This window comes from Scyliorhinus canicula, chromosome 12 (assembly GCF_902713615.1).
Source record: "Scyliorhinus canicula chromosome 12, sScyCan1.1, whole genome shotgun sequence".
NCBI lineage: Eukaryota > Metazoa > Chordata > Chondrichthyes > Carcharhiniformes > Scyliorhinidae > Scyliorhinus > Scyliorhinus canicula.
In genome coordinates this window covers 124,778,119-124,793,950 of record NC_052157.1, presented here as the reverse complement: position 1 = coordinate 124,793,950, position 15,832 = coordinate 124,778,119, and the positions used below count along the sequence as shown (strand labels likewise).

The 15,832-nt window shown below is 45.2% G+C and overlaps 1 protein-coding gene across 1 annotated transcript in view; it reads right to left on the bottom strand.

Annotated features, from left to right (window-relative positions):
- Positions 1-15,832, bottom strand: part of tyw1 (tRNA-yW synthesizing protein 1 homolog (S. cerevisiae)) — a 154,524-nt gene that overhangs the window by 92,036 nt on the left and 46,656 nt on the right. The window contains exon 9 of the mRNA XM_038814048.1: positions 6,334-6,386. Coding sequence (XP_038669976.1) covers positions 6,334-6,386 — 53 coding nt within the window. The remainder of the gene's footprint in view (positions 1-6,333; positions 6,387-15,832) is intronic.

The window sequence follows — 15,832 nt, the reverse complement described above, 5'->3', positions numbered from 1 at the left end:
AAAATCACTTCATTCCTGGTTTCCAGAGAGTGGTGACACAAAGTGATGACTGCGTAGGTTTCTTCCAGTGTTGACATTTGTCAGCCGTATTGACTGGCCTCGTTTGATCGATATTCTTCGCATGGCCTAGTTTCCCTCTCACTGGATCCATCCCAGTCACAGTGTCTCCATCCCGACTAGTACTTCACATCATGGAGTGCGAGCCGACGTTCTTCCGGCCATTGAACAGCTTGACCACGGAGCCGCAGGTCACATACTGCCGACGGATGGGGGGAACGAACCGAACAACACGCAGAGGACAAGCACCAGAGCGGAGCTCCAAGCTGGGGCCACCACTGTTAGCGTTGAGTCCACGTGGACGCCCGACAGTCCATGTCTCCTACCCCCCCCCCTCCCCCACGCATGGTGACCAGCATACAGCCCAGCCTCGCCCCACCCCCTCAAACGCTGCAATCAATCGGGGACTGCCTGAGGCCAGCATTCTTAAAAGCCAGTCATGGCTGTTGGGGTCTTCATCCCGCAATTGGTAGTTCACAGCCGATTGCTCCGGGACCTCCCGACACACCCGCGGGCCGCAACCCGGAGTTTGAAAAACCCTGGTGTAAATGATCCTTCAACGCAGACAGTGATGCATCAATTAAGTGAGCAGAATACATGCATTGGACCAAATGGGAACGTAACGGAATAAATAAATGCAACAGCAGTGTGGGTTTGAGAGACTTTGAGGAACCTCAAGGTGTTGGATTATAAATACTAGGGATGGGATTCTCTGTCGGCCAATGCCGGAATCAGGAAACGATTGGATGGAGAATCAGCTGAAAATTGAAGCCAGCGCTGCGCACCCAACGGAATGCCATGCTCCCGTGCCTCAACCGCGGCATGAATGCATTCTACGCCGCACATAAAGTAAATATGCCAGAGGCATATCATCAACGGGCCTGACCCGGTATTCTCTGGGGCTCCCGTGATGCTCCGCCTCCACGAGGAGGAATTATTGATGGCGCAGCGGCTGCTAAGGGAGAGAGCGAATGGTAGGTCATGTTCCCAGAAGCCCGACTGTGGGCTGCCGGTCCTGCCGCGGCCTACATGGTACCCAATTGACTGCCCACCATGGCCCATTATTGAGCAGAGTGACACAGGCCATATGGGTGCCCCCCCCCCCAACCCTAACCCCAACATCCACCCCACCAACCGCCTCTCCCATCCACAATCGGGTACCACCCATCCGCAGGGCATGACGCGGTCCACCCAAGGGCAATGCCCACAGTAACACCCACTGGAGGGCGCCAGACAGAGGCCACAGAGCGCACCACTGGCACAGGTAGCGCCAGCCACCAATAACCCTGTCGGCAGGGACGGTAGCCAGAGGTCACTGTGATACCGGGCACCGACAGGGCCAGGTGCGCGGTGCGGAGGGCAGAGTGCCAGGGGGAATGGTCGGGTTTGGGTGAGGAGGGAGAGGGACATGCGGGGACAGGGGCTGCAGTGCAGGCCAGAGCCACCATGAAGCCCATTGGACCTGGTTGGGCACAAGAGTATGCACCATGCTAACATGTTTGCCTTTCAACCACTGCAAATAATGGATTTCAGAATCCAACCAGGAATGGTTGACATGTGCCTTGCCGCCGCAGCCCTGAAGGATGCACTGAGGCTGTACAGGCAGCGGAGCTTGCTCCAGATGAAGACGTTGGGTGATCTGGTTTCCTCCCACAGTCCAATTTAACGTCTTCTATTCTAACAAATGAAATAAGGAAAGTGTGGATGGAGAGCTGACCATCCAACAGGCCAAGGAGGTGGGAAGAAGGTGCTGCAAGAGGCTGTGTGTGTACCGGCAGCAGCTGTCATTTGAGGACCTGCTGGACCAGGCATGCCATCGAAGATTCCAGCTGAGCAGTGGGACCGTAATGGTAGATTGGCCGTCACGGTGACAGTCGCCCTGAACCTTTTCGCCACGGGGTCCTTCCAGGCATCGAGTGGGCACCTGTCAGGGATCTCACAGACATCACTGCAGAGGTGCATTCACACCCTCATGGACGTCTTATATCCCCACTTGACACAGTATATCAGCTTCAACGTAGACCGAACCCACCAACAATGGGCAACGGGGTTCACCGCCATCAGCGGGATGCCCCAGGTTCAGTGGGGATCAACGGGACGCATGTTCCCCTTGCAAACACCAGCACATGAGGGGTGGTCTTCACGAACTGAAGGGGGTTCATGAACGTGCAGCTGATGTGTGACCATGATCTGCACTTCATGCGCGTCTGCGGCCGATACCCAGTCAGCATGCATGAAAATGAAATGAAAATTGCTTATTGTCACGAGTAGGCTTCAATGAAGTTACTGTGAAAAGCCCCTAGTCGCCACATTCCGGCGCCTGTTCGGGGAGGCTGGTACGGGAATTGAACCGTGCTGCTGTCCTGCCTTGGTCTGCTTTAAAAGCCAGCGATTTAGCCCAGTGTGCTGAACCAGCCCCTGACGCCTTCATCCTGGCACACTCGACGGTTCCCAACACCTTCAAGGCACACCCCCGTGTAAGGGGTTGGCTCTTGGGTAACAGAGGTTATCCGCTGCAGTTATAGCTGATGACACCTATCTGGAGGTCACAAACTGACGCAGAGACCTGCTACAATGGCACACATGCTGCAACCAAGGCCATGATCAAGCGGCGCATCGGCATCCTGAAGAAACGGTTCAGGTGCCTAGTGCTAGGAATCTCCCAAATTGCGGTTGGGTAGAGAGGGGTGGGGTTGGGGCAGGATACCGGAGCAGTGTGAACAGTGGTTAATCTGGAGGCCCTGGCCCATGGCCACCTCCAGCGATCGCACCCCCCCCACCCCACCAATCCCCCCCCCCCCCTCCCCCCCCACCCCACCAATCCCCCCCCCCCCCCACCCCCCACCCCCCTCCCGGCCCTCTCCAGCCCAGCCACTCCCTCACACCTTTTGGCAGAACACCAAGGCAGATTGAAGCGTTGGGAACAGGAATTTATTGTGAACAGGTGAACATGTTTCTACAGGTTTGTGCCCTAGCCCCTAACTCTATTTTATGTGCCAACATAACTAGTGTCTATCTTTGAAGCCAAAGGGGCCTTAACATCACGTGGAGCTCCAGGCGGTACATCAGGGTTGGAGGCAGCCTGCTGCAATTCGCGCCCTGTGACCCGGGTCCTCTTTGGCAGCCGCCTTCTGGAGCGGCCATGCCTTGAAGGCCCAGCAAGTGTCCAGGTGGGGTGATGCCACTCTGTTCTGACCACTGCCCATCGGATGCACCAGGGACCGGGGGATCTGAGGTGCTGTGGTGGTCGAGCACCTCCCCTGCGGTGCAAGACACGACGCATGGTTGGATCATGGGTCGGTGTGGGGGTTGTGACATGCATGCCATAGGGACACCACAACTCAGTGGGGGCTCACTTGTTTCCCCAATGCTGAGCTCCGCCTTGCTGACTGCCCTCTCACCAAACCCACTGACCAAGTCCAGTGCCTACTGCTCCATGATGGTGAGGGGCCTTAGCGGGCCCTATCCAGTCTTCTCTCTCCCTGCGGTTGGGCCCTGCCTCTCCTCCACGGCGTCCAGCAAGGTCTCAACCTCGGCATCGACGAAATGGGGTGCCACTCTTGGGATTGCCATCTTGTTGGCTGAAATATGTGTGTGTGTGTGTGTCTGGGGGGTGGGGGAGAGTGGAGTGCTTATATGCAGCTTGTGAGCCTCTTGAGTGCCAATCCCAGCTCGGGGAATCAGACATCTCTTTTCATTGGAATTGCTCTAGTTCTGCGTGGCGCCAATGGTAGCCCATTAACAGATTGTCATAGAACATCACCAATTCAGTCCCAGCATTAACACTTAAAGTCTCTCAAATGGAAAATCCAGCCCTCGGTGTCTTAGCAATAAAATGGGAGATCAAAAGAGCCTTGCACAAGGAGGTCCTAATGTCACTAAAAAAGAGTTCACCAGTAACAGAGATTAGGTAAACCTATAGATCACATGTATTGTAACAATGAGTCTCTGTCCAGTAGGTCACATGATTACATGGTGACATCAGAGGCATTTGGGAGATTTTCCCTCTCTTCCATCTTAGACGGTGAGCAAGCAACAGTTCTGCAATAAACTCTGACGACTTGTTGAGTAACCTACAATGTGGCAACCTGGTTATCCTTTGTCTCTACTGTGAAGAAAAGTAAAACTCCCAAAAAGATAACAATCACTTTATACAAATAAAGTTGGAGGTGTAGCCTTTAAATTAAATGAAACTTGATTACAATGCAGATCATTCTCTGTGGATAACAGCGAAACCTTGTGGAGAACGTGAACCACGAGAGGAAGAAAACCATAAACTACTATGCAAGGGAGGAACTGGTCCAATAACTTTGCAATGCAATAGAGTGAGCATGAAAAGGAACAATAAAGAACTAACATATATTTGTTGTCTATGAACTTGTAACTTTTCACACCCTTCCCCACTATTGCGCATTCTTCTGTCTCTCACCTATTACACTCTAAATTCTGTGATATTAAGCTGTTTGCATTCCATTTAACATTTTTTATTAATGAATTTAGTGTACCCAATTCATTTTTTTCCAATTAAGGGGCAATTTAGCATGTTCAATCCACCTATCCTGCACATCTTTGGGTTGTGGGGGCGAAACCAACGCAAACAGGGCAAACTCCACACTAGGATAGTTGCAACCTTGGAATTCTGTTTAAGCCTATACTGACCCCATAACTTCTTCATCTAGGGGCTTTTCACAGTAACTTCATTTGAAGCCTACTTGTGACAATAAGCGATTTTCATTTCAAGACCACCTCGTTCTACCTCCATAATGTCACCAGTCTGCATTCCTAATTAATAAGCTGCTGAAACCCACTTCCCTGCTTTTGTCACCTCCAAACTCATGTTGGCCTGGTTGGGCTCTCAGCTTCCACCTCAGCAGCAGTGACTTTACTAAAGTCTGTCGCCTATATCCTGATTCATGCTAAGTCATGATCACTCAATCACTCCTCCGCTGTCCATAGCCTTGGACCAGAAGGCATAATCTCCAGAGTAAGGGGTCATCCATTTAAAACAGGAATTCTCAGAGGGTAGTGAATCGGTGGAATTCTTTACCACAGAGGACTGTCGAGACTGGCTCATTTAAGTGTGTTCAAGACTGAGGCAGACAAATTTTTAATCAGCAACGGAATCATGCATTGTGGGGATACGGCAGGGAGCTGGGGATTATCGCATCAGATCAGATATGATCTCATTGAACAGCAGAGCAGACTCAGGGGCCAAATGATATACTTCTCCTCCTATGTATTATGGGCTATGGTCTGTGCTAGTTGACCTACATGTTCGCCTGGTTCAGCAATGCCTTGATTTTAAAATTCTCATCCTTGTTTTTAAATCTCTCCATGGTCTTATCCCTTCTTCTGAAACGTCTTCTAGCTCCACAACTCTGAGAACTCCGGCTTCTTGCACATTTGCAATTTCCTTCAGCCCCTCCATTGTCAACCATACTTTAAGCTTAGAATTCACTCCCTAGACATCGCCCCCTTCCTTTAAGACACTCCTTTAAACCCATCCTAATAACTCCTCCTTTTTCAGTGTCAAATTTTCACCAGTAACATTGTTGTGAAGCGCTATGAAAACTTATGTTATACTATTTGATAGCAATCAGAATAATGAAGTAGGAATTTGATATAAACGCAATGGAAGTCCCAGGATCAGGATCATAGTTTCCCATGACCTCCCCGGAATATGAACTTGCCCTTTAAGGGAACGGGACTTCCCCTTAACAAAGAGAGCCCCATCTTGTATAAAAACCCCAGCTTGGGCGCAGGTCAGGGAAGGAGACTCTTAGATAGTGGAGGAGTTTTGGAATTGTATTGTAATAAACCTTGTTCATTAATTTCTACTATCGTCTATGCATTCTGCTTACCGCAGATTCAACAGAATTTTAATATGAAATGCAATATGTCCAATTATAGCGCTTGTAACCAATGATACAAATATCAAATGATTTATAATTTAAAATGTTTTCAGCTTTGAGATCAAAGCTCTATTTCCAACATTCATAAATTGATACACAAAAAAATTGCAGACTCCTACGAATTATTAATTGCAAAGTTTGTTGATTGACAAATTAAGAAGTTACTGTGATAAAAGAGATGAACTCGTGTTTAGTACAGTCAATGATCAGCAGGGTCTATTTCTAAGCCGGTAACAAAAATTGAATGCAGTGTCTCACATGGCCTTAAAAGTTTTCCCTGTTGACCAATTTTCATAATATCTATATTAAAAACTCAGATGAACAAAAATGCAGTGGTTTTTGTTGGCATCATAAGATAAGCTACCTTGGTCCATCTGCAGAGCTTCACACCCGAGTGACTTCCTATCAGCCTGTATCCTGAAAAATAAAATGGTTCACTCTCATTACTTTTCATTAACTGCTCTTTGCTCCAATAAACTACCCATGGGTTCAATCTAGTTTTTTGGCATTTTTATCTTCTTTCAGTCCAATTAATACTAAAACCTCATGCTCTTTTAAGCATGTGGGAAAATCATCTGCTTGCAGAACCGCCTTCCCACACACGCTCCCCCACCTACACACAATTCTAATAGTATTAATTTCTCCAAGTCTTTCAATTATATATAAGAGTAAAATCATTGAAATCTTACATTAGTAGAAATCTTTGCATTTTACTTGCAAAACACATCTGTACAGGCAAGCACTTCAAAAGCATATTTTAGTTCCTCATTCACTGTTACATTCCAAAGGGCATTGAATCCTTCACAAATATAGAATCATAGAATCCTACAGTGCAGAAGGAGGCCACTCAGCCAATTGGGTCTGCACTGACACCTTGAAAAATAAATTCGTGTGCATCTCCAAAGATTTAATATTTAACAAACCACGACAATTCTGCCATGCTTACTGCAGATTATTGCCTTCCAAACAAAGTCAAAAGAAAAAGCAAACTTGTAGCTCACGGATATTCCCAGGAGGTAATCATTTACGACACCAATAATTTTGTTCCTCGGTTTCAGTCTCATTTGCATCCTGAAGAGATTTAAAATTTTCTATACGGCTCTTGCTGTTATACTGTAAGTTCTTTTTTGTTGCGTCAAGCTATTACAGTTTGCCTCATTATTAGTTCCTCCGATGACCCCTCACTACCTGTTTTTCAATAAACATCACAGTAAGAATGTAATATTTCTTGGCCCTTCACAGAACCTTGTTATGCACTTGTTCTGCATGCCAAGTAGTATGTTATTCAACTATGTTCGTCTTCAATAATTGTTTTCTCAAGTGTAACAGTGGCAGCCTTCTTTATGTCTTATAAGATGACAGTTTGTGCTGCAGTGGTCAACTGTGTCGAACATTGCCTGGTGTGTCTCAAGATCCTCATTCTGGTGTGGCAGTCTCTGCTGCATTTGACTCAGAGGAAGACAGTGGGCTGAGAAGCTGCGCAATTTCCTAGCCTCTCTTTTCTCTGGGCCCTCTTTTTAACTGAGCTTTTCATTTCTGCTTGCCGCTTCCAACCCCCTTCCAAACAGTCGATTTCCAGAGGCCACTGCCATTAGTGATGGTTCAATTGTCAGTGTCAATGCGATCCGTCACATTGCACTTGCAGGTGTCCTGGGAGTAGAGACTTGGACGCCCGGGAGGTCATAACCCAGTGGTCAGTTCACCATAATCAAAGTCTTTGGTCTACACTGGGGAGTGGACCCAACAGCATTGCTTGATCATATTAGAATTGTGTATATATTAATCCAGTCAAATCTGCTTGGGTTTGTTTAAAAGGAGCTGAATAGAAGTGGCAACTAATATTTAACTAATGAGTGGTTAGCATGGAGTGCAGACTTGGAGGATAAACCTCATTTTAGCAGAATAATAGAGGTGATGCCTAAAAGCTACGTTTACCAACAGTAATATTGAATTTCAAATGTTAAACGTACACTAGAAGATCAAGAAAACACAATTTTCATCATGTTATCAACTGGCACAGGATTCTAGAAAACAAGTTGGAAGAGAAAACCATGCAGTCAATGTCTTTTATCCTGTGTAATTTTCTTAATCATCAATCTCGGTTTGAACAAAGAATGCTGTAAAGGAGAGTCACTTGAGACAAGGACTAAATCTCACAATTATTGATGCTCAACTATCTATACTTCATTTGTCGCTCACATAGCCACTTCGAAAGTCAGTTTTTAAAGGGATTTGGCTCCAGGTCACGCTGACTGCTTCATTCTTTTTTAAGTTCAGTACATGGTTGTAAATAAAATCCAGAGTTAGAAAAATGTATTATTATGACAATCTTTGAACATTAATATTAACATGGTTCAAAGCCTGCATATGTATGCTGTACAGTTGGCATTGGTGCTTTTCGACTGATTTGAAACTAAATCACAATGCCATCAAACCTGCATTACAAATCCAAATTAACTTGAACCTACACTTTGCATCATTAGGAGCTGACTCTACACTTTGAAACAGTTGATTCTACTTGTCATCACCCCCTGGGCCAGAAGACAGTCAATTCCAGCCACACTGACCCGGAGTCGCAACACAATTGAAATTAACAAATAATTCTTCGAAAAAACATCCAAAGTCTTTAGCCCTTAGCTGCCCAAAAGCTAGAGTCACCAGGTTTGTAAATTTAAACATAATTATTTTTTAAATAATAACTATTATTAAATATGCAGCAAATACAACACACACCAGACAAACAAACACAGAGGAGAAAAGAGGGGTATAAAAATAATTATGAAAGTAAAAGGAGAAGAGTCTTTGTTTCACATGGTTGTCTTCTAGCAAACCTTACTTCATAGAACATAGAACATTACAGCACAGTACAGGGCCTTCGGCCCACAATGTTGCGCCGTCCTGTGAAACCCCTCTAAAGTCCCTCTACACTATTCCCTTATCGTCCATATGCCTATCCAATGACCATTTGAATGCGTTTAGTGTTGGCGAGTCCACTACTGTTGCAGGCAGGGCATTCCACGCCCTCACTACTCTCTGAGTAAAGAACCTACCTCTGACATCTGTCCTATATCTATCTCCCCTCAATTTAAAGCTATGTCCCCTCGTGCTGGACATCACCATCTGAGGAAAAAGGCTCTCACTGTCCACCCTATCTAATCCTCTGATCACCTTGTATGCCTCAATTAAGTCACCTCTTAACCTTCTTCTCTCTAACGAAAACAGCCTCAAGTCCTTCAGCCTTTCCTCATATGATCTTCCCTCCATACCAGGCAACATTCTTGTAAATCTCCTCTGTACCCTTTCCAATGCTTCCACATCCTTCCTATAATGTGGCGACCAGAACTGCACACAATACTCCAAATGCGGCCGCACCAGAGTATTGTACAACTGCAACATGACCTCATGGCTCCGAAACTCAATTCCTCTACCAATAAAAGCTAACACACCGTACGCCTTCTTAACAACCCTGGGTGGCAACTTTCAGGGATCTATGGACATGGACACCGAGATCTCTCTGCTCATCCACACTACCAAGAATCTTACCATTAGCCCAGTACTCTGCCTTTCTGTTATTCCTTCCAAAATGAATCACCTCACACTTTTCTGCATTAAACTCCATTTGCCACCTGTCAGCCCAGCTCTGCAGCTTATCTATGTCCCTCTGTAACTTGTAACATCCTTCTGCACTGTCCACAACTCCACCGACTTTAGCGTCATCCGCAAATTTACTCACCCATCCTTCTACGCCCTCCTCCAGGTCATTTATAAAAATGACAAACAGCAACGGCCCCAAAACAGATCCTTGTGGCACACCACTAGTAACTGGACACCAGTCAGAGCATTTCCCATCAACCACCACTCTTTGTCTTCTATCAGCTAGCCAATTTCTGATCCAAACTGCTAAATCACTCTGAATCTCATGCCTCTGTATTTTCTGCAATAGCCTACCGTGGGGAACCTTATCAAACGCTTTACTGAAATCCATATACACCACATCAACTGCTTTACCCTCATCCACCTGTTTGGTCACCTTCTCGAAGAACTCAATGAGGTTTGTGAGGCACGACCTACCCTTCACAAAACCATGTTGACTATCTCTAATCAAATTATTCCTTTCCAGATGATTATACATCCTATCTCTTATAAACCTTTCCAAGACTTTTCCCACAACAGAAGTAAGGCTCACTGGCCTATAGTTACCGGGGTTATCTCTACTCTCCTTCTTGTACAAGGGGACAACATTTGCTATCTTCCAGTCCTCTGGCTATTCCTGTAGACAAAGATGACTTAAAGATCAAAGCCAAAGGCTCAGCAATCTCCTCCCTAGCTTCCCAGAGAATTCTAGGATAAATCCCATCCGGCCCAGGGGACTTATCTATTTTCAAACTTTCCAGAATCGCTAACACCTCCTCCTTATGAACCTCAAGCCCTTCTAGTCTCGTAGCCTGTATCTCAGTATTCTCCTCGACAACTTTGTCTTTTTCCTGTGTGAATACTGACGAAAAATACTCATTTAGCACCTCTCCTATCTCCTCGGACTCTACGCACAACTTCCCACTACTGTCCTTGACTGGCCCTACTCTTACCTTAGTCATTCTTTTATTCCTGACATACCTATAGAAAGCTTTAGGGTTATCCTTGATCCTACCTGCCAAAGACTTCTAATGTCCTCGCTTGGCTCTTCTTAGCTCTCTCTTTAGAGCCTTCCTAGCTAACTTGTGACTCTCAAGCGACCCAACTGAACCATCACGTCTCATCTTCACATAAGCCTCCTTCTTCCTCTTGACAAGTGATTCAACTGCTTTAGTAACCCATGGTCCCTCACTTGACCACTTCCTCCCTGCCTAACAGGTACATACTTATCAAGGACACGCAGTAGCTGTTCCTTGAACATGCTCCACATTTCCATTGTGTCCATCCCCTGCAGTTTTCCTCTCCAGGCGATGCATCCGAAGTCTTGCCTCATCGCATCATAATTGCCTTTCCCCCAGCAATAACTTTTGCCCTGCGGTTTATACCTATCCCTTTCCATCGCTAAAGTAAACGTAATCGAATTGTGGTCACTATCACCAAAATGCTCACCTACCTCCAAATCTAACACCTGTCCTGGTTCATTACCCAGTACCAAATCCAATATGGCCTCGCCTCTTGTTGGCCTATCTACATACTGCATCAGGAAACCCTCCTGCACACATTGGACAAAAACGGATCCATCTAAAGTACTCGAACTATAGTGTTTCCAGTCAATATTTGGAAAGTTAAAGTCCCCCATAACAACTACCCTGATATTTTCGCTCCTATCCAGAATCATCTTTGCAATCCTTTCCTCTACATCTCTGGAACTTTTCGGAGGCCTATAGAAAAGCCCTAACAGGGTGACCTCTCCTTTCCTGTTTCTTAACTCGGCCCATACTACCTCAGTATTCGAGTCCTCATCAAATGTCCTCTCAGCCACCGTAATATTGTCCTTGACTAACAATGCCACCCCTCCCCCTCTCTTACCACCTTCCCTGAACTTACTGAAATATCTAAACCCCGGCACCTGCAACAACCATTTCTCACCCTGCTCTATCCATGTCTCCGAAATGGCCACAACATCGAAGTCCCAGGTACGAACCCATGCCGCAAGCTCACCCACCTTATTCCGGATGCTCCTGGCATTGAAGTAGACGCACTTTAGACCACCTTCCTTCCTGCCGGTACACTCCTGCAACTTTGAAACCTTACTCACGACCTCACTACCCTCAGCTTCTTGTGTACTGGAGCTACAATTCAGGTTCCCAATCCCCTGCTGAACTAGTTTAAACCCTCCCGAAGAGCATTAGCAAACCTCCCCCCGAGGATATTAGTACCCCTCTGGTCCAAGTGTAGACCATCCTGTTTGCAGAGGTCCCACCTACCCCAGAATGAGCCCCAATTGTCCAGGAATCTGAAACCCTCCCTCCTGCACCATCCCTGCAGCCACGTGTTCAACTGCTCTCTCTCCCTATTCCTCGACTCTCTAGCACGTGGCACGGGTAACAACCCAGAGATAATAACTCTGTTTGTTCTAGCTCTAAGTTTCCACCCTAGCTCCCTGAATTCCTGCCTTACGTCCCTATCCCTTTTCCTAGCTATGTCATTGGTACCTATGTGGACCACGACTTGGGGCTGCTCCCCCTCCCCCTTAAGGATCCCGAAAACACGATCCGAGACATCGCGGACCCTGGCACCTGGGAGGCAACACACCAACCGCGAATCTCTCTCATTCCCACAGAATCTCCTATCTATCCCCCTAACTATGGAGTCTCCAATGACTAATGTTCTACTCCTTTCCCCCTTCCCTTCTGAGCAACAAGGACAGACTCTGTGCCAGAGACCTGTACCCCATGGTTGACCCCTGGTAAGTCCCCCCCCCCCAAACAGTATCCAAAGCGGTATACCTGTTACTAAGGGGAACGACCACAGGGGATCCCTATACTGACGGCTTACCCCCAGCCCCTCTCACTGTCACCCATCTATCTTTATTCTTTGGCGTAACTACCTCCCTGAAGCTTCTATCTATGACCCCCTCTGCCTCCCGAATGATCCGAAGTTCATCCAGCTCCAATTCCCTAACACGGTTTTTGAGGAGCTGGAGTTGGGTGCACTTCCCACAGATGAAATCAGCAGGGATACTGACGGCGTCCCTCAACTCAAACATTCTGCAGGAGGAGCATTGTACTGCCTTCCCTGACATCACCTCTAGATTTTTTTTAAAAACAAGAAAAAGAAAGGAAGAGTTTACCTGATATTCCCTCAAACCCTGCTCCCGCTGAAAGGTAAGCAAATTTAAAGGCACTCACTCACCTTCACGACAGGCACCTGCTCCTGCTTCCCAACGACCGTGGTTTTTTTTTGGTTAGAGGAGGTGGTGGGGGGGGAAACACTGACGAAGTGTTTCGGGTTTAACTGTCTAGACTTTCAGTTTGATGTTTCTGCTCTCAGCCTGTAATAATCCAGGTTCTCATACAGCAGCTGCGCAGTTTTGCTGGAGCAAGAGTTATCCTCCGGTACAAAGCAAAGATACATGCCTGAGTTGCAAAAAATCATAATGCATTGCTCTCTTCTTAGACCTGCTTTGTATTTGCAATAGTTTTGTTCTGATTTCCAGCATTGCAGCTTTTCCTCCTATTCAGGTAAGTTTAATGTTAAGCTTGGTCATCTTTTCTCCTCTATTCACTGGTGTCATAAACTTTTATTTTCAGTGGCATATTGAAGTGTGGAAAGGAACCAATATGGCCACTCAAGAGGATATTATTCTTTTGGTATTGGACTCTTTTGCGGTGATTGTAGGTTATGCATTCTGGGTTGTTTCTTTACTGAATGATTTATTTTAGATTTGGTGATCTTTTTCTCTTTGCAGCTCGTGATTTCTGATTACAACTTTTAATCATTATCATGGTTCACTTGGTAGAGTAGTTTTTGACTGGCGGATTTTTAGCCAACATGACAACTGAGTTAATTGGCATGCTTTGCACACCACAGACATTTCCCATATCCTATGGCTTTTTGGCAGATGTAAAACCTTTAATTAGATAGATAGATGAGTGAATATATTTTATAGATGGAAGAAAAGCAGGGGCAAGCAGTGAGAAAGCTTAGTGTTGGATTAAGTGGTGACACATGCAGTACCTCATGTTAGCAGATTTTGACAGATGGTTTTAGCAAAAGGATGAGGTAGAGGATGAAAAGGCAATGAAGGAACAAAACACAGCACTTAAGCACGATGTCAATGTGGCATTTAACATTTTAAGAACAAATAATAACAATGGAAAGCACAGCAGAAGACAAGATACTGTGGTCATTTGGTTTCTTCCAAATATCTCTTAATCACCCTGTCCCTAAATGTAGATAAATAATTTTGCTGCTTCTCTGGATTGTCCACTCAACAAATTCACTACCTTCTATATCAAATAATGTCTGCGCAACTTTCCTCTGCGAAGCCAAAGTGCACAATACAATAATAATAATCTTTGTCACAAGTAGGCATACATTAACACTGCAATTAAGTTACCGTGAAAAGCCCCCAGTCTACACTTTAACACGAAGAAGCTCAAGTAATAAATTTCATGAATTTCTTTCTTGATGATTTGAAAAGAACAAAGATGATCTTAATCAAGATACTACACAAATGTAAAACTAATTAATATTATTTCCTTGTCATACTCATTCCTTGGAATTTTCACTCAGTTTATACATATCCCTGTATATTTCACACTGCTATTAATCAAACATTCATCTAGCTTCTTTTCAAGCAAGTTAAATAGAAGGCCCTCAAAATAAGAGTAGCTCCTAATCTCTAATAGCTTACATTTACGTTTGCCAACTTTAAAGCTGTGAACTCGAGTTGTATTCACAGTCTGTCACAAACCTTGCTTAATTAAACATTATGTCTTTTAAAATATCTCTTAGAGCCTTTTAAAAATCTACATTATATCTTCGCTTAAACCTATTCAACAAAGTGATTCTCGCCGGTTCCTTGGAGGCCCAGGACCAAAATCTTTCTTGCCATTCTTCTCTAAACCCCCCAACACAATGTTTTTCTAAAGGTAAGAGTGGCAAAACTCTAACATGTTCTCACTAATAATTAATCAAGATTACAGTAGCTTGCTTTAGATTTCCAGACAAATGCCCTTAAGATACAATACAGTGTTTGTTCAACTCTGTTGATGATATTGGTCACAGACTAGAAACATGGTGACGGGTGAATAAAGACAAAAGAAAATTATCAATCATTGCACCATGCAAAAGAAAACATCTTGAATTCTAAGGACATGATTGTCAGCCTTGAAGGAATAGATTATAAAATGACACTTAACAGCTGTTAGCAGTTTGTGGTATTTGAGACGTCTTGTGAACATGCAAAATGTTCTAGCAGGAACAAAAAAGACTATGTCATCACCGATCATAAGTTCCAGGTGTGCTTTCAATCATGCAAACGACTATCATAACTCATTTGTTCGTTTATCAATCTCAGCTCATTCTAATTCAAAGTCATGAGAGATAAACAGCCCACAAATATAGCCAAACGTACCAAATTTGCAGCAATCTGATTACTTTCTATAATTAACAAGGCAGAGAGGCCAGTACAAATACTTTCATCGTCTATATACTTTTGATGATTTCTTTTGCCATCAGCATGAGGCTGTCAGTGCTAAGAAATGGAATTCATCAATCACTAGGTCAGATATAGCATGTGCCTAGGTACAGATTTTTTTTTTCCTACTGTGCCATAATCTAAACAGCACCGATTTGATACATCCTGGATAAGAATTGTGAAATATTTTAAAATCATTGAGAAGGTGATGGGTAGGGAACTTAATAATTTATTGAATAGCTGGTGAAAATTTCACATTATCTGGAGATTGTTAGGTAAAATAATATGAGGTATCAAGGTTTTGTTCCCCCCTCCCCTTCATCAAATTGTGTCAAAAGGTGCGGACAAAGCTGTACTCTTTCACTTAGTTAGTGACAGAAAGTGACATACACTATTAACCTCCTCAGTTGCAATTCATTGTTGCCGCTGCCTTTGGTGCCTTTGCATAAAGGCAGGTCTTCAACATATCGTTGCATGTTGAGAGAGGCTATTAACACAGTTCCTGGGCTAGTGATAGGTGTGGGCAAAATGCCTCATGTTTGTCAAGTTACATTTACTAGCATCTCGCATGGTGCTCTTCCTTAACTCAATTTGCAATGCATTTGGAACTCCTGGGGCGGGTTTCTCCCGTACCCGGTGGGGCGGGGGACCCGGAGGGACGGAGAGGTGTGAACCACTCCGGCGTCGGCCCGCCCCAAAGGTGCGGAATCCTCCGCACCTTCAGGGGCTAGGCTAGCAGCGGAGT